The sequence below is a fragment of the Tasmannia lanceolata genome, unplaced genomic scaffold, assembly GCF_043159265.1.
Source record: "Tasmannia lanceolata isolate RefF3 unplaced genomic scaffold, GAP_Taslan_0.1 ptg000026l, whole genome shotgun sequence".
Taxonomy (NCBI): domain Eukaryota; kingdom Viridiplantae; phylum Streptophyta; class Magnoliopsida; order Canellales; family Winteraceae; genus Tasmannia; species Tasmannia lanceolata.
This window is the reverse complement of record NW_027518703.1, coordinates 533,845-558,368: the sequence shown is the minus strand read 5'-3', so window position 1 is coordinate 558,368 and position 24,524 is coordinate 533,845. Positions and strand designations below refer to the sequence as shown.

At 39.4% G+C, this 24,524-nt stretch overlaps 1 protein-coding gene across 1 annotated transcript; it reads right to left on the bottom strand.

Moving 5' to 3' along the window:
- Positions 1 to 17,649: 17,649 nt before the first annotated feature.
- LOC143858583 (phosphoenolpyruvate carboxylase kinase 1-like) lies at positions 17,650 to 19,187 on the bottom strand. Its single transcript, XM_077369255.1, has 2 exons — positions 18,368 to 19,187; positions 17,650 to 17,982 (listed from the first exon to the last, which is right to left on the bottom strand). The coding sequence occupies exons 1-2, from the start codon at positions 19,140 to 19,142 to the stop codon at positions 17,927 to 17,929; spliced, it is 831 nt and encodes a 276-aa protein (XP_077225370.1). The 5' UTR covers positions 19,143 to 19,187; the 3' UTR covers positions 17,650 to 17,926.
- Between the last annotated feature and the right edge of the window lie 5,337 nt (positions 19,188 to 24,524).

Below are 24,524 nucleotides of genomic sequence, written 5' to 3'. Positions count from 1 at the left end.
CTAGAAAGAAAATTTTATAAATATGCAGTGTTTGGGAAAAGGATTTCATCAGATGCAGTGTTATTTTTCCTGTCTAGATAAAAATTGTTGTTTAGTATGTCAATAAAAAATGAACAGATGAATTTATGCAGATGTGATTAGAACAGTAATCTTGTCCAGAGGTGTTACTATGTCATTGAGTGGTAAGCTTCAAAACAGAACATGGAGGTAACCATTAAGCCCAAACAGAAGAAATCTGGAATAAAGGAAATACTAAATACCTTTTTTAATGGTACTAAATACTAAATATCTTATTGTGCATAAATATAAGTTTCAACAAGTTACTTCCTTGAGAATTAGGCTATACCAAGTTCAAAATCAAAAATATTTTGGAAAAGTATGGCCGTCGATAGCCATAGATGTAGGAGATACGCAGGTAAATATCTGCAAATGCCAAAATAATCTAGAAAACTAGCAGTATCTAACTGATGTCATTTAGCAAATCATCAATATCTGCAAAATGATGTATGACTATTTCCTTACAATTCAACCATACCCTAAACAAATAAACCACGTCAAAGCTTAAAATTCTCAAGCCATATAATAGACTTCTTTATTGTGGGAGCCTCTGCAATCGGATCATACGATCCTGCATCAATTAGGGAACGAATTATAGAAAAAACTCCATGGAACAATCCAGGGTATAGAAAAAATGTCTAACTAAGGCTTTGTTTGGATTGCAAGAATTATTTTGAAAAATTACGAAAGGAAAAACAATGCCACAAAACAAAGAACCCAAACCTAGAAAACAAACCCTAGAAAATAATGAAAATCTTACCCAATTTCATCATTGCCATAACAGAGCATGGAATACAAAGGAATCTCTGTGAGAAAGAAAGAAAGAAAGTAAGAGAAAATAATAAGAAAAAAGAAGAAGAATGGTTTTACCCTATTTTTTGGACGATTGAAACACGGAGAAATCGATGGAGAGATGGAGAAATGGCTGTAGAGATGGAGAAATCGCTGGAGAGATGGAGAAATCATCAAAGGATGGTGGAGAAATCGAAGGAGTGGAGGGGAAAGAGGGTTTCGCACGGCGGGAGGTTAGGGCACGATTTTTTTCTTTCGTGTGTTTTGTTCTGGCTTTTAACGCGTAGTCTATTATAAGCGTGGGATATCAACGATATACAGCAGCGGTTTATTGAAGACCGCATGCAAATGTTGACTTATAGGAGCGGTTTTCAAGACTGCTGGTAAGGGACCGCTGCTATAAAACGTATTTGTTGTAGTGATAGCTGACTAGCTAATTGTCAGTGGGGTGCGTAGTTACAGGGCACTCCTGATAGATACACCTATATGAGTGAGGAAGTGTGGCCGCTTCCTATGAGAATGAGCTAATTTCTCTAGAGCGCTCATGAAAACAGGACATAGCGCATGGCCGAAAAGTGTGACACCGTATGAACTTGCGTATGCCTTCTGTGTTGTGTGTGTGGTATGTTGTCTCAGTTTATTACTAAAAGTGCTTGGTTCAAGACGTATGTTCACCGAGTACTTGATAAACTCGATATACCTACACTAAGTAAAGGTTCAAGTCCAAAATACACCTCTACTGATGCATAACACATATTGCCTTGATCAAATCTATTTACATTTATGATTTATTTATTTCTTGTAATTTTGAATTAGTGGGGGATTGTTGACTTTTATGTGAAAAAGTCTTTTTTGTAATTCAAACTTACAATGGGGTGTTTTTAGTCATTATATGTATGCTTTTGGGCTTCTCCTTCAAATTACTTGGGCTTCCCTCCAAAAGGACTAAAGTCATGAGAAAACTTTAGTCCTAAATGGGAAGTGTGAGAGGATGAGAGTGGCCATATATATATATACTTTCACTCTCTTAGCCTTGTGAATGAGTAAGAGGTCATGGGGATCCTACGTGCACGGATTGCCCACTTGGGTCCGGTGGGCTTTCGATCTTACCACACACGCGCGCAGCTCGGCCCGGCGCCTCGCGGCCGACCGCACGCGTGGACCTAAGGCTTTTCTTTTTCTATTATTTATTTTTTCCTTTTAAGGTCAAGAGTTTATTTATTTTGTTTTAACTCTTTTTTACCGTTTGAGATTCCTTGATTGTGGTTTAGTGACCGTTTGGAAAACGTCTCTCACGCACAAAAAGAGTGCGACGTTTCACCCTAACGTATCGATTACCTTTCTATAAAATCGATTTAGAGAAAACAGAAAGATATCCTTGACGGATTCTTCTTCTGCTCTTTCTCTTCTCTGGTTTTCTGCTCAAGGCTTTTGGCAAATATAAGCTAGTTCTTAGGCATCCGGGCCGTGTGAGTGCACACCCCTGGAGCGAGAGTTGTTGTATCCTGGAGGCATACGCCGAGACGCCCATCTGCACCGTTGATTTGTCATAGTGGGGGCGAGATTTGCCTTAAGGACAGCGAAGATTCTTCGTGCCTCAACTCGATAAGTGATCTAACGATTTCTCTCTTTCTTTACAGATTATTATTGCAGAAAATAGTATTATTGATTTCTATCTTCAAGTTGTGAGGTTAATTTGTTATAAGGTATTCTCGAATCCTAAATTACAGATTTGCACATCAATTTTCTAACAGATCCTAGCCCTCCGATCCATATAGGAACTGCATATTGTGGAGACCTCTATAGATCGGAGGGCTAAGATCATCCTATGGAAATGATTTTTGGGGAACAACCTATTTACGTCGTGTTCCATCACATGGATGGTTTGGATCATCCTATGATGGGGTCCGTCAGTACTTTTTGGATAGAACTGTTGAATTGAAAAGGAGTAAATTTGAAATTGAAAAATGCTAAAAAAAAAAAAAGTGTGCATGATAAGATCCGTAGATCTGAGACCAGTAATGCCATGTCTGGAGAAAAGCGGTTAATAAAACCCTGATCAGATCATCCTCGGTCATTGATCAATGAAGCCTCCTTTAGGACCCGTTTGTTTTTGGATTCTATGAACGGATTGTGAGTCAAAACTACTAAATAAACTAAAAAATGAATGTAATTTTGAGTCCAATAATAAGTTTTGGATTGAAAATCGATTTTCAAAATCCAAAACAAACAGGACCTCATAAGCAATTTTGGGTCAAAATCCCAAATAAATAGAATGGATGGCCTGCTCAAATTGTTACAAGCAAACCGTAAGAATGAGTCACTCTTTGCTTTAGCATACATCTAGTTAGGGTTGCAACTCGGGTCGGGCGGGTCGGGTTTTCTAGATCCCTACCCTACCCAAGAAACAACCTCGGGTCGGGTTTTTTTGGGAAAACCCGTGATTCTTAAACCCGGCCCTACCCGAGATAATTTCTCGGGTCGGGTTGGGTTTTTCCGCATTGCCGCCTCCAACTTCATGCAATGCCCTCCTTTTTATTCCAAATTGTCCTAACTCTAAACCTGATTTTAACATGTTGATTGAAACATGCTGATAAGTGATATGATTAGACAAAGGGAAGTAATATTTACGCCCCTTTTGATCACCAGTGACACCCAGCGTTAGTGTATCAATGGCAAAAGGGAGGCTAATGTACTGTATCTCAGAAAATTCTAGTGGCTTGGATTGCAAAGTGCACTGGCAAATGGGTATCCCTGGTGATGAAAGGGGCGTAAATATCATTTCCCTATGATTTAAACATTTTCTAATTCTCAATGAACTCGTTAGTGGCCAGACTGATCTGTAAGCTTTTAAACACTACTCACTAAATATTTATGCAAAACACAGGTTCTGAGGTTCAATAGAAAACGAATGCAGTCATGGCCTCTGTTTGCCTATAGAGAATGACATAAAATTATTTTTGTGGTGGTGATATACTAATACGTATCCTACAAACATGTACATGAATGGAAATCATGAATAAAATGGACAATCAAATATGAGTAAAGATTAGGGCTGCAACTCGGGTCGGGCGGGTCGGGTTTTGGAGAACCCAACCCTACCCGAGAAATATCTCGGGTCGGGGCGGGTCGGGTTTTTTTCCGGAAAACCCACGATTCCCAAACCCGGCCCTACCCATGATAAATCTCGGGTCGGGTCGGGTTTTTTCACGTTGACGCAATTTTTTAAGGAAAATTCTTGTTTGGCAAGGCAACTCAACTCATAGAAGTAGAAATTACACTCACATTACACTTGAATCAAACAATGATGTAATTACACTCACACTACACTTGAATCAAACAATGCCGTAATCAAACAATGTTGTAATTACAATCAAACAATGCTGAATCAAACGCTTGAATCAACTCAACTCATAGAAGCAGAAATTACACTCACATACAATAACAGTGGGTGCGTGGGTTTTCACTTTTAACTTTTAACTAACAATAGAAAAAAATGAACATACTATAACTTATGTAACTCGGGTCGGGTCGGGCCCCTTCAAACCCGGCTCGACCCGAGATTCATGCGGGCTTTTGAATGCTCAACCCGGCTCGACCCGAAACCCATGAAACCTGAACCCAACCCAGGTTATTTCGGGTCGGGTCGATGCGGGTCGGGTAAAACCCGGCTCGAGTTGCAGCCCTAGTAAAGATGCCACTGTAAACAAATTAAAGAATTACAAAGATTATTTTATGCAAGAAATAGACCTTCTTATGACTTCGATGGCCATCAGAGCAATAAGCAATTGAGGCATAAATGCGAGAAATAGACCTTCTTTCGTTCTAAATTACCCATATTAATGTTATTATTTATAACGTATAATATTATAAAAGGAATAAATGCGGGTTTTCGTGCGGGCCGGGTTTTCCACCTTTAAAACCGGCCCAACCCGAGAATCACTCGGGCTTTGGAAAAGCAAACCCGGCCCAACAACTTACCCGGCCACTTTGAACCCGACCCATGCTTTTTTCAGGCCGGGCTGATGCGGGCTGGGTAAAACCCGACCCAAGTTGCAACCCTACATCTAGTAGTGTGTTCCGATCGTCAAAACGGTCATTGGGTCACCACAATCAAAGGAAGACCCAATTCCCTACAATTAAGGGATTTAGCCTCTAGCTCAGTGGTCAAGGCTTTGTTCAATTCAACAGTACCAACAAAAAAAAAAGTGTCCCTGCCATTTATCCCAAAAAACCCAAATCTCGTGATTGAGACTGTAGCTCAATTGGTTAAGGATTTGACTTTCAAACCTTGAGGTTGGAACTTGGAAGTCCAATCCCAGGTTACCTATAAAAAAAACCAACACTCCCGTTTAACACCTTTTAAACGCAACCCCCATTCGTCCTCCCTTACATCACTCCTCTTACATCATATTATCCCACTACTACATCACCAATAGGAGCTTGTCACTTTGGCCGTGTTTGGCAACCTTGAATAAATATTCCATGGAATATTTGTGGGGTCCTGAAAGAGACTAGAGAAGGACAAACTGGAGAGGTGGGAGAGAGGGAAGTTAAAAAAAACTGATAAAAATTAGGAAAACAAAATACCAATTTTAAGTAGCTATTATTTTTTCAATATTTTTCAGGGATTATTTTCTACTCTCTATCCTCTCCCACCAACTCAAGTCTATTCCTCCCTCTCCCTCCTTCTCAGACCCTCTCACACCTTGGCCAACTATTATTTCATGGAATGATTTTTTGGTGGTTGTCAAACATTGCCTTTATCTCTCTTCATATTTATCTTTAAAACATATTAGACAACATAGATCCTCAATTTTACATTTGAAATGGTTGTTATCTAGCCAAAACTCAATCAGAATTTCTCAAAATTTTACTCAATAAAAAACCCCTCTTTATCCTTTTTGAAATTGCCGACTAAGTAAAGATTGTCTTTCAGGGGCAGGACGAGTGCAACCTTTAGTTCATTCCAGTCATTTACTTTTCATTATTTATTGGGAAAATTCTAAAAAAAATGTGATTTTTAACTGAAAATCTAAAAAAAAAGGGTTGAGTTGGCTAAATTCTCAAAAAAGGGGTGAAACACATCCCAAGGCATGTTTAAAGACAAGAATGCCCTTGAGTTGATTTTCCCTCCATCTTTTTGAGAAACGGATCCCAATGCATTTCAAAAATCCTATTCACCTTTTTTAGATTCTTCTTCCCTATGCCTAGTGTTGAAAGTCTTGACTTTGGTAAAACTCCATCGTACAGCTCCCTTCTAGGATGAATTCAACCCATATTTTCCAAAATACACTATAAAGCCCATACCATAGGATGATCCAGACCGTCCAATAAAGCCCATACCATAGGTGTTGCCCCAAAAATTATTTCCATAGGATGATTCTAACCATCCAATCTAAAGAGGGACTTAGATTATGCAAAACTTCTACAGATTGGATAGTTGGGATCATCTATGGAAATAATTTTTGGGGCAGAACCTATTTATGTTGTGGCCCATCAATTGGGCGGTTTGGATCATCCTATGGTGTGGGCTATATAGTCCATTTTGAAAAATACGAGGTGAATTTTTCACTGCCCTTCTACAAATTGTGTTCAATTACATAAATACCTTTGGCTTTTGACTTAGTGGTAGGGAAGACCTATATTGTTTCTTCATGAGAAAGAGTTTTTATATGGTGTAAACCCATATTCTCCAGCATTTTTCAAAAAAGTATTGTATGGGTCACACCATAGGATGATCCAAACCGTCCATTAGATAAGCCACAATGCAAATAAGTTGTGCCTAAAAAATCATTTCCACAGGGTGATCTAATGAAATACAATGCAAATAGTATTGTACGGGTCACACCTGAAGGTCGACCTTTTTACATTCTTCGCAAACAGGTGTGAATTTGCCATAATAGGTCGACCTGCAGGTCAACCTTTATAGCATATGTACAAACAGGTGGGAATTTGCCTTGATAGGTCGACCTTTTCAGTATTTGACCAAACAGGTAGGAAGACCAATTACAGGTTTTCATAAATTCATTGCAACATTAACACCCAATGAAGTACTATTAGATTGTATGAAGCAATATTTCTACTCTGGAACCACTATTTATACCTTGGAACCACTATTTATAGCTTGGAACCACTACATAATGGTTAATAGTGGTTCCTATGTATACTTAGTGGTTCATAAGTATAATTAGTGGTTCCTCGATATAATGAGTGTTTCTGAGTGTTTAAAACCCTATAAATACAGTCATTCTCACAAGTATTAGGCAATCTAAACTATGAACCACCATAACATCCGAGTGTTTAGAAAACTATTTAACCCACTGTTCATAAATTCATTGCAACATTGACACCCAATGAAGTACTATTAGATTGTGTGAAACAATATTTCTTCTCTGGAACCACTATTTATACCTTGGAACTACTGTTTATAGCTTGGAACCACTACATAATGATAAATAGTGGTTCCTAGGTATAATTAGTGGTTCCTAATAGTCGGTCCTAGGTATAATGAGTACTTCTGAGTGTTTAAAATCATATAAATACAATCATTCTCACAAGTATTAGGCCATCGAAACTATGAAGCACAATAACATCCGAGTGTTTAGAAAACTATTTAACCCATTGTTCATAAATTCATTGCAACATTGACACCCAATGAAGTACTATTAGATTGTGTGAAGCAATATTTCTATTCTGGAACAACTATTTATACATTGGAACTATTATTTATAGCTTGGAACCACGACATAATGGTAAATAGTGGTTCCTAGGTATAATTAATGGTTCCTAAGTATAATTAGTGGTTCCTAGGAATAATGAGTGCCTCTGAGTATTTAAAACCATATAAATACAATCATTCTCACAAGTATTAGGCCATCTAAACTATGAACAACCATAACATCCAAGTGACAATACACCATACATCCAAGTATTAGGCCATCTAAATAATACACCATAGCATTGTAAAGATGATGATGACAATAACAAATGCCTAACAAAATCATAACAAATCTCTAACAAATAAACAAGATGATGACAATACACCATAGCATTGTAAGGAACATGTTAAACCTATGCAAATGTATCACAATGGACCTACTTGAGAAGCTTAGGTTTGATAGCCAAAGAAAAATAAAAGATCATATAAAATCTACATTTTAAGAGAGGGGAGTTTCACCCCTCTGCAATGGAATTTCGTTTGGGTTTTTTACAGAGACAATGGAGTTTGATTTTGGTATGGGGAAGAAGAAGGTAAAAAGGTTAAAAAGTTAGGTGAAATACATTGGGATTTGTTGCGTACTTTTTTGGAGGGAAAACCAACACAAGGGCATTTTTGTCCAAAAACACTTCTTGGGATGCATTTCACCCCTTTTTGAGAAATTAACCAACTTAACCCCTTTTTGAGAATTTTAGATAAAAATGATATTTTTTTGATAATTTTCCCTTATTTAAATTATCATCATTGACATTTTCAATTTATATTTCTGTCATTTATATTCCCACACTTTCCTTTCAAACGGGCAGCGCACGCACCTATAATATATCTTAGGTATTTATATATTTATATGTGCCAATAATGGTACCTCTTCCATAAAATAAACATTGAATCACAAGATCAAGACCATACAAATAGACTATAATTCTTGCACGCTGGGCTAGTCTTTGGACCATGGCATGAGACGTGGGTGACGACTGTGACCCCGTCTTTTGACCCAAAATCTTCAATGTCACGTGTGGTTTGTGACAAGACTATGGGTTTATACAGCAAGGCTTCTCATTATGGGCCTGATTAAACGGGGGGAAACGGATTAATGAGAGTTTTCAAAGTTGCACCGAAGAATCTCATCTTTTAGTCGAAGTGCGAGGTGAAAATCAGGAAACCGGCGAAGCAGGGTCAGGTCGCCGAATGGGACTTTTGGGATCTTTATTTATTTTTCTCATTCTCTGCAACTAAAAAGGGAAAGAATATTCTCATTACTCCAAAAGCTTAAGCTATTGGAGATGGTGTTATTTAATCTTTAAAACTTCATATATAATGGTTGCCAAACACGCCATAAGAAACACACATTCGCTGCAACCTCACTCATAAATATCCTTCTGATAGTGAAGTCTCATCATCCTGTCCTAAAGCCTCCTCTACCACCCACGAGCCACCTATTAACACAAACTCCAACAGTCTAAGCTTTTGGAGTAATTGGTTGTTTCACTTGGTATCAGAGTAATTGCCTCATGGCAAGTCCTGAGTTCAAAACCCAACAACTCCTTAATATTAAAGGTCCACATGTATACGACCAATCCCTCCCTCCCCCCACCCCCCCAAAAAAAAACAAAGAAAAAGAAAGGGGGGGTACCACATTTCAGGGGGAGTATATTGAAGTATAAAGGATTAATTAACATCAACTCTAAAAGTTTAAGCTCTCTCTCTCTCTCTCTCGCAGCTAATGTGTCCTCAGTGTTATTGGGCATCTCCCCGGCCCTGTTTGGATTGTAAAAATTGTTTGCAAAAGTTTGAAAAAGTTAATTTTTTACGAAGCTTCATTTAGAGGGACCTTCAAATCATAATGATATGCCTCTAAATACGCTAAATCTTATTATTTCCTGCTATATCATGGAAATGAAAATTTTGTATTTCATGCTATCTGATACGTGAAGTTGCAGCCATGTGCTTGTACGATTTGAAATAGCATTTCATTCTTCACGTACGGTTTATTTCCTTTGCGGTTTGATTTCTTTAGTAGTGGGTTTTCATGTCAGATTCGAATGTGAATAATTTCCTTAATTCATGTGCCACCATGCACTGATTTGAGTCAATTTTCAAGAAGGTCTATAATGTTACTTAGGTGAATATCTTTTTCTATATTAATATAATTTTCCCCCCCTCGTATGTCAAAATAAAGACTTGACTTTCCGAGAAAGCTATGGTTGCCAGAATTTTTTTGGTTCTTGGGATTTTTGTGGAACAAAAAACTTCCTGGGAGATTGGTGGGAAAAAAAAACTCCCTGGAAGTATCCCGATAAAATAAAAATCCCATGTTTGGTTGACCGGACTATGGTGGGAAAATTGTTTGGTTGCTTGAACTGTTGGGAAGAGAAAAAAAATCTTCTGCAAGCTTATTTTTGGTTCCTGGGGTTATTTTTTTCCTTCCCGGAGTTTCGTGCGGGGTTATTTTGGTTCCTGGGATTATTTTGGGCCCACCAACCAAACGTGGGTTTCCTGCGAAAATTCCACAAAAGTCCCAAGAATCAAAAAAATTCCGGCAACCAAATATCAAACTTCTTGCTTTTTCAGCAAATATCAAAATTCATAATTGAGCATGACTTGGGCAAGGCTCTAGTAGAAAATAGAGAACGAGTATTCAGAAAGTCACTTTGGATCGATGGTATAAGAGAGTTTTTGGATCACACGAGAACATGTACCAAAAATAAAGATAGTTGATCTTGTAGATTATCATGAGGTGACCAACATGATATTGGTTCCATTCCAAATTGAGATCTCATGTGTAAGATAAAAGACTGACAAAAAGCTTTTTTCGGTGGAACACTAATGCCCTATTGGATAGTAGGAATTTTCTGAAAAAAATTTTGAAAGAAAAAATGTTCTAAATGTTCCTACTATTTTGACACAAGAAAAAAGATAACTTGAACAAACCCTACTCATGTTTTACTTAGAGGGACTTTCAATTTATGATAATATCCCTCTAAATTAATCATAATTATATAATTTTCCTCTAAATCATGGAAAGAAAAGTATTTCCCAAGAAAAGAAATTCCATAAAAAATGTTGTTCTGCAATCATACAGGGCCTAAGGGCACATTTGGCAACCATGAATAAAGATTTCATGGAATCCCTGTTTTCCTAGTGAGAGAGAGGGCATAAACGGTGGGGGAGAGAATAGAGAGGGCACTAATTGGTGAGGAGAGCAAGGGATGGCATTGGAAAAAGGGAAAAAATCCATACTTTGAACAGGGAATTTCCACCCTGCTTTTCAACCCTTCTTGGTATCAGATGTATCCGTGTCAAATCTAAGTCTCTTTCTCAGGGAGAGTGTCTCTTTCTCAGGGAGAGTGTTACGTACCCAAGATTAGCTGAAAGATCTTCTTGATTTCTTTAGTAGTAGATTTCCTTATTTCTTGCTATAGCTAGGATATTCTCCTTAATATTAGTTTCCTTTTATTTTTATCTTGTTCCCTAAGTATCCCTTAGAATTTAGGAAGTTTGGATTGTTTCCTAAATAGTAGAAATGCTAATTCTATAAGTATGTAATCTCTTTCTTTTTAACATATGAATGAAAAAGCAAGGACTGTTTTAGGAGATTTGGCCATCTCGAATAGGCCTATGTTGTTTCTTTCTCTCTAATTTTTACTTTTATCCAAGGGGTCGTATCATCTGGTATCAAAGCTATGGCTAATGAAAGTCATGCTACCCGAAACCAACGGATGGAGACAGAGATTCGATCTCTTAAGGAAGGCTACGAAGCGCACGGACGTATTCTTGAAGATATTCTAAAGAAATTGATGGCCTTAGATGCAACATGCCAAAGTTTAGTCGCATCAAAGGTTCAGGACGAAGTTGATGATGCCTAGCACCACAAGTAAATCAAGGAAATCTTGAAGATATGCAGACACATCTCCGTACCCTTCGTCTAGAATTTCCTATATTTGACGGATCCGATCCAGCCGGGTGGGTTTTTAGTGCTGAACAATTTCAAAGGTTCAATAAAATACCCAATGAGCGTATGGTAGATTTGGCATCGGTCCACCTTACTGGGGATGCAATACCATGGTTTTGTTGGATGGAGAAGACCATGGGTGTAATGGCATGGTCACAATTCAAGCATGCTTTATGTGCTCAGTTTGGGCCGCCCGGAAGCGACGATCCAAGAGGAGCACTATCAAAAGTACAACAAAATGAATCTGTTCGGGAATATCAGTTGCAATTTGAGCGATTGGTCAACCGAACTGTACGATTACCAGAATCATTCTTAATCGAATGTTTTATTTCAGGGCTTCGTGACGATATCCGGGCTGGCGTTAAAATGTTTCAACTGATTACTCTCCAGCATGCTTCCCAACTAGCCTTGTTACATGAGGAATTATCTCTAGCTAGTGGTTGGTACTCGCGCCCCCCACTACCAAATCCATCGATGTCTACTCCTACAGCGGTTGCCCTCGTGAAGGAAGGACCATTACCAGCAAAAAAATTAACACCTACCGAATTGATCGAGCGGCGCAAGAAAGGGTTGTGCTATAATTGCGATGAGAAGTATAGCCCACTCCATCAATGTCGAGGACAGTTGGCGATATTAGAAGGATTTGGATTTGAAAACGAGCAAGAAGAAATAATACAAGTAGAAGGATCTTAGTCCTTGAGGACAAGGACTCTTAAGAGGAAGGGAATGTTACGTACCCAAGATTAGCTGAAAGATCTTCTTGATTTCCTTAGTAGTAGATTTCCTTATTTCTTGCTATAGCTAGGATATTCTCCTTAATATTTGTTTCCTTTTATTTTTATCTTGTTCCGTAAGTATCCCTTAGAATTTAGGAAGTTTGGATTGTTTCCTAAATAGTAGAAATGCTAATTCTATAAGTATGTAATCTCTTTCTTTTTAACATATGAATGAAAAAGCAAGGACTGTTTTAGGAGATTTGGCCATCTCGAATAGGCCTATGTTGTTTCTTTCTCTCTAATTTTTACTTTTATCCAAGGGGTCGTATCAGAGAGAGAGACTTAGATTTGACATGGATACAACTAGGGGTACAACTCGAGTCGATTTTAATGAATTTGGTTTGAGATTTTACCTTAAAATCAGGTCGGGTTCATCTTTTTTTAGCAAAAGCTCAACCTGACCCGACCTAAGTTGCGCCCCTACTTAGATTTGACAGGGATACAACTAGGGGTACAACTCGGGTCGCTTTTTATGAATTCGGTTTGAGCTTTTACCTTAAAATCAGGTTAGGTTCATTTTTTTTAGCAAAAGCTCAACCCAACCCGACCCAAGTCGTGCCCCTACTTTCTGTCCTTTAGACCCCTCGCTCACAATAGGTAAACAGGGATTTCGTGAAATCATTTTTTATGCTTGCCTAACATGTCCTAAATGAGGTATAATACGTATAAGAATAATGATATTGTAACGGAGAGTGGAACAAAAAAATGGAACTGAACAAATAGCTTTTTCACACGTTATTCCCTTGTTTTTTGGCTTTTTTCCATAAAATGACAAAACTACCCCTCCTATGCCATGTGGTTAGCGGGTTATGCTCAGCATAGGCTCGGAGAGTAGTGGAATAAGAAGTCAAAGGGGAAGAGACGGGTATTGGATTTTAGGGGTGGACATGGTTCGGTTCGGTTCGGTTTTGGGGTATACCCAGAACCGAACCATATATAATTGGTTCCCTGAAATTGGAACCAGAACCGAACCATATAATCTGGTTCGGTTCGGTTCTGTTCTGGGTTTACCCAACCTTCACAAAATGTAGATATTTTGCCTAATCGTATTTATAATCGGTTCGGTCCTGTTTATATATGAACTACAAAGACTACATGCACGAATTTGGAATAATCAGGCACAAATTTACACAAATTTGCACAAATTTGGGCAATGGAAAACTTATATATGACCTACAAACATGCACAAATTTGGAATAATCAAGCACAAATTTGGGGGGTGAATGAAAATTTTAAAGGCAACGCAACACGTTAAAGAGGAGTGAATTAAAAGGGGGTGGGCTGATTTTATTAAACGATGAGGCATTGGGTTTTAAGGTGAGGGTCGGTTCTCGGTTCGGTTTTCGGTTCCGGGATCCCAAACCCAGAACCGAACCGAATTTCCATCGGTTCCAGGATATCAGAACCGGAACCGAACCATATAAATATGGAACCGAACCGAACCGAACCATATGTGCCGGTTCGGTTCGGTTCCTCGGTTCGAACCGGAACCATGTCCACCCCTATTGGATTTGTCTAGAATTACTTCTCGGAGAATAGTGGAATAGACTTATAGCACTGTGGTTGCACCACATAGACTCGGAGTGGAGGAGAAAATGTAGGGGTGTCATATGAGAGAGAGAGAGAGAGAGGGAGGGAGAGAGAGGCACATTCCCAATATTTTTCATATGGGGGGGGGGGAGAGAGAGAGAGAGAGAGAGAGAGAGAGAGAGAGAGAGAAGCACATTCCCAAGATTTTTCAACCGGTTGTAAGAGAAAAGAACGGAAAGCGGACAATGATTGCAACGTAGTAAGAATTGTGGATACCTTTCATCTTACCTACGAAACACGCATGATTCTTGAAAAAATGGTCCACAAAAGACCCTAATGCCATTGCTGACAAAATCAGTACTTGTCATGATTCTCTTTTTAGCTGCCTTTTTTTTATATTTTAGTATTATCTTCGGGAGAAATTAGGGCTGCATTTAATGCATTTAACGTCCCCCATTGAAGAAGATGTCATAGTTTCTAGAGAATTCTAGAACAAAAAGGCCATAGTCATTGATGGTAAATGGACGGCTCAGATCAATTTTCCAACTTAGGGTTATATAACAGCCAAAAATACAATTAAAAGAGGGGACTTCTAAGGTTTGCAAGGAGAAGCAAGAGAGATGAGGCTGAGATGCCATCTTCGGCCTTCCTTGGTGCCTCCAACTCCACCAAAATCCACCATCGCCCCTCTTCACCTGCTCATAGCCACCTCCATCACCGCTAGTCACCTCCATCTCTAACCCAATCCCCATCTCCATCCCCATTTCTCTTCATCTTCCACAATCAGCACTCACACTTCCCCTGTTCAAAATAGCCCAAACCCATTCCATCATATACATAAAAAAAAATAAAAAATAAAATCCAAAGACCACTACCAACCCCATCATCCATCCTCACCGTCTTTCTCTCTGCCTTTGTTTTAAAAGGAAGAAGAGGATCTCATATATTTTAGGGTTTGCGAGTTAATTTTGTAAAGAGAAGGTAGAGGTATGGTTTTAGGGTTTGGAAAATTTATTCGAGGAGTAAGAAGGAGAAGAAAGATAAAGTGCTGCAATAAAATGTTCAGATTTACCGGATAAACGAATACGGATAATATCTGAATTCGAACAATATTCGACGGATACGAATTCGGTAATAGATATTAAATATCCGTCAAATTCGTATCCGAATCCAAATTCAGATACTTTATACTGTAATCGAATTCGGATATAGCCATATCCGATTCGAATTCAATCCGTTTACACCCCTACAGGGGACACTGGCGTGCTGCACAAGGCCACCTTGGCTGTCATCATTTGGTTTGTTTGAACATGTATTTAAACCCAAAAAATCTTGGGTTCGTTTTAATCTTGGCTGTCAGCAATAAGCAGACACGGGTGGATCCTTGACACGTCAACATATTTTGATGGAACAGTGACGTATTTCTTTACAGTTGGCTTTGGTTTGGTTTGAACATGTGGTTGAACTCAGAAAACCTCGGGTTCATTTAAATCTTGGTTGTCACCCATAAGCAGAGACTTTTGGATCTTTGACAAGTGGACATATTTTGATGTACTTGAGATATTCCGTTGGTGTACTCAAGATTCCGGCTGCGTACTCGATATATTTGAACATGTGTTTGAGCCCAGAAATTCCAGCAGCGTACTTGATATTCCGGCGACGTATTTTATGTCCCAGCGGCGTACTTGATATGTTTGAACATGTGTAGGAACCCAGAAATTTTGGTGGCGTATTTGATATTCTGGTCGTGTACTCGACATTCCGGCGGCGTACCAGATGTCTTGACCCGAAGAAGTTAATACACAAACTGTGCACCGACAACGTTCCTTACAATCTTTAATATTAGCGTGCGCTTTACATAAGGGAAACAACGTTTATACGTGATAACGACATCGTCTATTTGAAAACGCCAGTGTTATCCCCTTTATTTGATATGTATGGGGATGAATGTAGAAAGGAAGCGAGGATTACTTGTGCAATTCATCAGCGTCCCATGCATTAACGAGGAATGAGAGATGCATTAAATGCAGCCTCATTTTCTCACTAAGAGATACTAAAATAATGAAAAGGGGGCGGCAAATAGAATGATTGAGGTGTATTGCTTGCACCAAATACGAGGAGGCTATGTGGACTCTGCTTCTATCAGGAAGGGCATTAGGGTTATTTTCGGACCACTTTTTGAAGAATCGTCTGTCGATAAGATGAAAGTTGCCCGCGTTCCGTACTATGTTGCAATAGATGCCCACGTTCCGTACTTTTCTGACATAAATGCCACAATAAATAATAATTATGTCATGAACATGTCTAGGGGTATCTTGAAAATTCATACAGACCAGGAATGGCATTTAAAATTCCTTTAAAATGCCGACATGTGTAGGGGTATCTTGAAAATTCAATACAATATGGGCAACCAAACCAGGAATGGCATTTAAAATTCCTTCAAAATGCCGACGGATGCGGAGACAATGTGCAATCAAACATTGTTCTTCTAATTTATTTCATTTTAAATCTTTTTTTATTGAGATGATTAGAATAAAGTAAATGGGCATAACATTGTTTCTGTCCTTCTTCATCATTATAAAATTAAACAATAGATTAAGGGGACTGATATCCATATAAAAAAGTGTGCGGTGGCAATATCAAAATATGTATAGTGAGGATACCAATATACCATACCCTTAGGCCGTTGGTCTCCCAAAGGAAGACAATGAAGACAAAATATAAGGAGTGGTGATTCTTGACTTCTTCGGACTATACGTACGTAAATTCACTTCTCACAGTCGAAAGCGCAGCCCCAGCCCCAACTGCTAGTCTTCCGTTTTCCACGTTGGCATATAAATTTGAGCAAACGAAGGAAAAGTGGGGAACAAGAAACTGAGTTGATTTAGCTTTCCCAGCAGATGGCGAGAAAAGAAGGTCATGTTCGCTTTTTATGAAAGAGAATAATCCGAAGCATATCCAATTCAAAAGGGCCCACCCACGAAGAGAACCGCAAATTTCGCTATTGTTTTTTCTCTTCTATATTAATTGTTTGGCCGGTGATAAATTCAACCCCTTCTATGATGAATTCACCCCGTATTTTTCAAAATGGGCCGTACAGCTCACACCATAGGATGATCCAAACCGTCCATTTGATGGGTCACAACGTAAATAGGTTCTGCCTCAAAAATAATTTCCATAGGATGATCCCAACCTTCCGATCTACAGAGAGACTCACATTATGAAAACTTCTATAGATTGGATGGTTGAGATCATAGTTTTAAATTTCGTCCGAAATCCAAAATTTCAGACTGAAATTTCGGATTGGATTTCGGTCAAGACCGAAACCGAAACGTTCAGAAACCGAAATTGGCGAAAAGTAACAAATTTCAGCGGGATTTGGAAAAAATTATTAATTTTTATTCCTTTCCCATTACCAAAATTTCGGCAATAATTTCAGCCCAAAAAATCGACATTTCGAGTGTCTTTACCGAATTTAGGCCGAAATTTCAAGATTTCGGCTGAAATTTCGGTTTCGGCTAGGTCCGAAATTTCAAACCATGGTTGGGATCATCCTATGGAAATTATTTTTGGGGCACAACCTATTTACATTGTGACCAATCAAATGGACAGTTTGGATCATCCTATGGTGGGGGCTGTACAATCCAAATTGAAAAATACGGGGTGAATTCATCATAAAAGGGGGTGAATTTATCACCGCCCAATTGTTTTCTTCTATTTTCATTCATTTTTCGTCACCAGTGACATCGCGCTGTGGATGATACAACCTCCAAAAAAAAAGGCAAACTCTTTACGCACAGACAGAAAATAAATACATAAAAGAAGAAAACATAGAAAGGATTCATCTCATACGTAGAAATATACATCTCATATACGTCGCAACAAAGAACTTGGATCGTATATACAAGTCTCGTATTCTCCCACCAGATAGATCAAAAAAAGAAAAGAAAGGAAGAAAGCCTTGATCTTCGATTTCAAGTTTCCTGCGGAATACGGGTTCTGGAACCTTCTACAACCTTCCAGAAAGAACCGTATACGGGCCAAAAGTGTATATGTACGGTATGTATACGGTTTATGTTATTATAGTAGAAAAGCTTCTCAGGTTAGATCAGTCACCATTCTCGCCTCGCCTCCACTTGTTATCCATCGATGCCCTGAAATTAAAACCAAAACAAGAAAAAATAAGTCTTTGAAACCCTAAAAATAAGACGATAAAACCCTAGAAAAAATAAGGAATCAAAGAAAGAGTAATCGGTTACTAAGAAGCTCCTTTTGAGATTTCGGAAACGATATTGGTACAAAAATGGGAAATCGGTAAAAGACTCAATTGAAAAATACAAAAGAATCCATGAAAATCAAGAAATCAGCTAACAACAAGCTACACAAAGATCAAGCACTCTGAGACTAGTAAAAAAGGGGTCGGGAAATCTAATAAGGTGAGATTTCTATTGGAAACCCTAAAATTCAAAGAAAACAGAGATATACTAGATTCCAGAAGAGAAAACGAAGATTAAGAAGGTTCAAAGAGGAATTACTTACTGAGAACTTGTTCGGCAGAGAATCTCCTCGAGACATCCTTACAAAGCATTCTCCGGATCAGATCCTTAGCTGATGGAGACACGGAATGAAAAATTCGAGTCGGAAATCGAAGATTTCCACGAAGAACAGCCTCAAAGATCTCTCCGGCAGTCTCGCCGTAAAACGGCGGGATTCCGGCGAGCATTATATAGAGAATAACTCCGGCACTCCATACATCAACCTTCTCGTTATACTCTCTCCCTGAAATTACCTCCGGCGAGACATAATACGGAGTCCCTACGATTCCTCGCACAGATCGCTCGTTGAAACAATCTGCCGATCCAAAATCGGCGAGTTTTAGCTTATTCCGACCGTCAAAGAGGATATTTTCCGGCTTAATATCACGGTGAACGATTCCTCTCCGGTGAATATGAGCGATCGCCTCCATTAACGGCGACATAACTCCGGCGGCCTCTTGTTCGGAAAAAGTACGGTTTGAAATTCGATCGTATAGATCTGGAGAAGAGCAGAGTTCAAGAATCATGTGGAGAAAAGCTTCGTCTTCGTAAACTCCGTAGATCTGAACAAGGTTAGGGTTTCCACTCACTAGATGCATGATTTTTGCTTCTTTTTCAAGGCATTCTCGATCTATTGCATCGGTGAGAAGACGTTTATCGATTGATTTGCATGCAAAAGACTCGCCGGAATCAGTTGAAAAGCACCGGAAAACGGTACCGAATTTTCCCCGGCCGATCTCCTCACAGATCTGATAATCCTTTTTCAGACTCTCGCTCATTTCCTTTTTTCTCCTCTGTTTTTTCTGTCAACAAAAACACAAAAACCCTGACCTTTATTTATAGACTAGAGTTTGGAATTTTTTTAAAGGATATTCGTTCGGTGTAGATGTCCAATGAGACTCTTCCACGCGATCAAAAGTTTAGGTCTACTTTTTGTTTTAATTACTGAAATAACCTTTTCAAACAGAAGAAAGACTTCTTTTTTGAAATAGGAATATTCTACCGTGATTGTTACTTTTTAATCTGAAGATGCCGGCTGTGCAACGGGAGGTTAGTTTGGTCATTTCGGGAGTAAGTTTTGAATTAATTAAAAAGGAGATTTAACTACGGTTTTTTAATTTGGTTAGGGGAGAGATAGTTGGAAGTATTGATGAAAAAAATCTTAACTTAAATCAAATTTGAAGATTTTGTTGAGCGAGAGATGTAATCTTAATCATATTTAGATTGTGTTGAGCGAAAGATGGGGATTTTGCAGTTGGCCACATCCACTTGAGTAACAAGTCGGGTCGGGTTGGATCGGGTTGAGGTCAACCCTAACTCTAACCCAACCCGAGATAGCATTCCCTCAACTCTAATCCATCCCTTCTAACCTGAAATCGGTTCATGTTGAGTCGGGTTGGTTCAGGTTCACCATGGGCCAAACAGAAAAAATACAATAATCCAGAGAAAATCAAGATAAAATTAGAGGATGGAGGTCGGATTCGGGTCGGGTCAGGTTGCCAAGGCCTCAACCCTAACCCAACCCAAGTCGAGGAAATGCCAACCAAACCTGACCCAAAATCAGGTTGAACTCATTCGGGGATCCAGGATGAGCACGACCAGTAACAAATTTTCTGGTGGGACCCACCATGCATGGGCCAGGATGAGAAAATCACGTCTTCTCCACGAGCAAAAGGTTTATTAATTAGATGGTTAATATTATTCCATAGTGCGAACCATTATTGTTTGAAAAGAAAATCAACAACAATTTGAAGGTTGCGTCATACCATGCGTAAGACGGACAGGTGTGCCTTGAATGGGAAGCGTGTGCGGCTCATGAGTCATGCCAAAGACAAGGGTGAGGGACGATCCCAGACGATCATTGGCAGTGGGTTGCACCTCCACTACGGCATAAACCGCGAATCCACGTCATTTGTTGTGTTGTTCCATTTTGTTTCCAAGTACTCAAGTAGTTTGATTGTTTACTTATATTATACAGAGGGCTCTGTTTCTTTCATATGTATATGGTAGTGATGCCACATCGAGCATATTTTGTCTGAGGGGCAGTTTGGGTACACGGATTTTAGAATCCATGTTTTAGTTTGAAAACAGTGTAAAAGAGGGTTCTTAATCAAGCTGCTGTATGTTGTACTAACTTCGTTTCTTAGATTTGAAGTAAGAAATCTCGGTTTTAGAAATCTTTGGAAAGAAGGGCGAAAAATAAAAAAACGACAGCTGCTCACTTTCTTCTCCCGTCTCCCATCTACAATTTTGAGGAAATCCAATATTCTAAAATCCGCATATCAATGGCTGTTTGGATGTGAGGATTTTAGAATCCAGGTTTAGTTTGAAAACAGTGTAAAAGAGGGTTCATGATCAAGCTGTTGTATGCTGTCCGGCGAGTGTTTCTTGGATTTTAAGTAAGAAATCTAGGTTTTAGTCTCTCTCCCATCCTGACATTTCTAAAACTTGGAAACAGGTGCGATCTCTTGCTCTCTGGCTTGACTGAAAGAAGGGAGTGAAATCAGAAAACGACAGACCGTCTCCTTCTTCTTTTGTTGTCCATCCGGGATTTTGAGGAAATCCAAGATCCTAAAATCCGCTTATCCAAACAGCCCCTTAGGGATTGCTGGAGGATCCCTAGCATGTGGAATCCAAACACAACATTACTGGTAGGTAGGGCTAGGATTGCCCTCCTTGACTCGGGGTCTCAAAAAATCCACTTCAGATCGTCCACCTATGTCTTAGACACGATCCATTCAACTCTCTTATCAATCTGATTGGATTCGAAGTGTCCTTCATGTCCTACTTCTTGTGTTTAGGTCACAATCCATTTCAAATAAGACCGTCCATCAGAGTGTCCTAGTAGCTAGTAGGTCCTACTTACATTTTACACCGTTACAATTTTCAGAAGAGGGCGAGCACGAGCATGAGCCGCAACAGCAATGACTCACTATGATAGGGTCAATGGTTAGAGAAGGAACACAAGATGGTGACCTGACTTGAGAGAGATAAATGAAAAAACTTACTAAAAAATAGGAATCGTTAAAGAAAGAAGGTGTATGGCTTATTTTTACTAAAAAGTACCCCTTAAATAACAATTAAAGTAATAAAAGTTAGAGGGTATTTTAGTAAAACAGTATAATAAAATCCGATTTAGGACTGCCCTATGGGATTTTGTTGATTGTCATCGGTAATAATTTTGTATCCTGTTATAGGTCCCATACTGTGTCCATTGATATCGATAACGTGTCTAGGTCCTGTCGGTTAAAGTTCGGATTTGTATGGTCCATCGGACCGTCTATGGTGCATTGACACTAGACCTGGCAAACGGGCGGGTTGGGTTGGGTTACCCGTGGGTCATGCGGGTGTGGGTCAAACGGGTTGGGTCAAAATGACCCGCATCCCTACGTGTCAGCACTTAGGTGACCCGCACCCACTGCTGGTGGGTTGGTCAATCCACGGGTTACCCTCAATTTTTTGCCAAAGAGTATTTCTTTTTTTGGGTGAATAAGGAAATTATAGCAACAAAAACAGAGGAAGAGACTTAGAGAAATGCCTGAAGTACCCCCATAGCAAACGAACCCTTGTCACTTTTATACTTGGTTGCATTTCCTCTTTTTCTTTGATTTCACAGTTCGTATGGATTGTTTCTCAAGGAAGTAACACAAAATGCTTGGAGTACCTTCTAAAAGAGAAAAATCCCCTCTTTTATAGGAAAGCTTCTCTTTGTTGCGAGTTGGAAATGCGGCCGGTATCTACTCGAATGAAAAAAAAAAAATAAAAAAAAAAATGCGGGTACCCGCAGGTTCTCGACCCAACCCATGTTTTAGCGGGTTGGGTGACCCGCGGATCAATTTTGACACTTCACTCAAATGCCAACTCATACCCGCAAAATTGCATGGGGGTTGGGTCGACTCACAGGTCAATTTTAACGAGTCACTCAAATGCCAACCCATACCTGCAAATTTGCGGGTGAGTTGGGTCGACCCGCAGACACAGGTCGATTTTGCCGGGTCTAATTGACACCCTTATCCTTAACATATGGCTCAAATTAGGTATCTTAGGTTGGAGGGGATGCTATCTCATGTTTGGCTAGGGTTGGCCACAAGGGACCCATTACAAATTTAGCCATGATGGAGTGTCCACCTTCAACATTCATTGAAATCGGGACCAAAATGGGAAATATGTACATTACACGCAAGGAGTTAAGGTGAGGCCCCACCAGTCTGTCGCTAAATGTGGTGGAGATAAAAAGGCAGAAAGAGATAATCTACGGCTCTAAATTAACAAGCCTTTTTTGGAGGACGTTTCGGACAAAACCAAGTACGGAGAAAGGACGAAAAAACAGGAAGGTAGATGTCACGTGAACGTTGTCTTTATACTAATTAAATTACTCCATGTGGAGTGTTGTGGTCTACGTGGCCCACTCTCTGACTTCATTGTACTATTGTTTGTTGTCTTTCACTACTCAAACATTGAAATCTGAAAACCCAGCAAGCTTATATAAGAGGCCTGAATTATCGGGTCAAGTTTGCTACGTAGGTGACAAGGTGGGTGGCTCATTCGAATCTGAGTCAGTACCTCTCCTTTTGTTTTTTTGATGGGTAAGTCGTAGTACCTCTCCTTTTTCACCAAACAAAGAAGAGCCCCCTCTCCTAGAAATCAAATAATTTGAGTGGCAATAACAACCCCTTATTTAAAACCTAATAAATATAAATTCACATACAGCTATTAATTAGCTTATAAATGTAAAGTTTTTTTTTTTTTTTTTTGAATAGGTAAGCTGGATTTAACCTCCGACTTCAAGGTTGGAGAACAAGGCCTTAACTAACTAAGCTAGTGGCTCAACCGCAACCATGCTTTAGCTATTAATTATCTTATAAATATGTAGACTTGTTATTTTTGCAAGGGCACCCTTCAGTTTAGCATCCCTCAGCTAAATATATCATCTAAAAGTACGTTTCTGTTAGTTGTTACATATCTATACTGTAATGCAATCTTGACAAGGCGTGGCAATCCCACCGAACCCGAACCGAAACCAAACCGAAAATTCGGTTTCGGTTTGGTAAAAATAAACCGATTCAAATTTCGGTTTGGGAGAACCAAACCGATTCAAATTTCAAACCGAACCGAAACCAAACCGTTGCCCCCGATTTCCAATGATTATGAGTAAGGGGTGGCGAAGTTGGTCGAACCGAACCGAAACCGAACCGAAAATTCAAATTTCGGTTCGGTAGAACCAAACCGTTTCAAATTTCGATTTGGTTCAGTTCGGGGGTCAAACCGAACCGAAACCGAACCGTTGCCACCCCTAATCTTGACCCATGATATGTGAGAGTGTAAAATAGTGGACCCTGCCCATGAGAACACTAGGTGTAAAATAGTAGGCCCCACCGTAGCAAAATGTTAGGCGTAAATGGTGGACCCTACCCTATTGATGGGTTAGGTGGAAATAGTGGGCCCCGCCCTATGCATGCATGGGGTTATATATTGTGCATAGTTTGAGGATTATTCCTCAATTACTAAGATATAATAGTGTTGGGAAAGTTGCCTTATTCCCCCCACCACTAGGTTGCTTGGGTTGGAAGGTAAGAAGGCAAAAGTAGGAAGTACTTTTTAGGTTTTAGGAAACCTAGGATATAAGAGAGGTATTTTCTCTTATGTTGAGTGTGGAAACGTGGCCAGAGAAAAGAGAGAGAAAAAGAGAGAGGAGAGAGAAAAAGAAGAGAAAGTGGGCTTTTCTTCTTGGGGTTTTCTCTTGGGTTTTCTTCTTTTGTTTTTCTCTTCGGGTTTTCTCTTGTACGATCTTGGTTTGGAAAGCAAGGAAAGGGTTGCGGGTTTTGGGTTAAATCCATTGTAATCCTTGTATATTGTTTTTCTCATAGCGGAAGGTAGTGTTTCTCGCCCGTGGAGTAGGCTTCACCGAACCACGTAAAATCTTGGTGTTCATCTTGTGGCTTGATTTGTTTATTTTACTTTTCCGTTTAATTTGTGCACGATCGGATTATTTTGCACGACGAATTTTCTCAACAAGTGGTATCAGAGCTCAAGTGGAGCGATCGTCAAGGCCGGGCGGGTGATCGTAGGTGTTGTGGTTGGATCATAGTTAGAGCGATCTTTGGGAGTAGAAAGATTGTGTAAGAAAATATTCCCATTCGAGGTGGAGTGCTACGCCATAA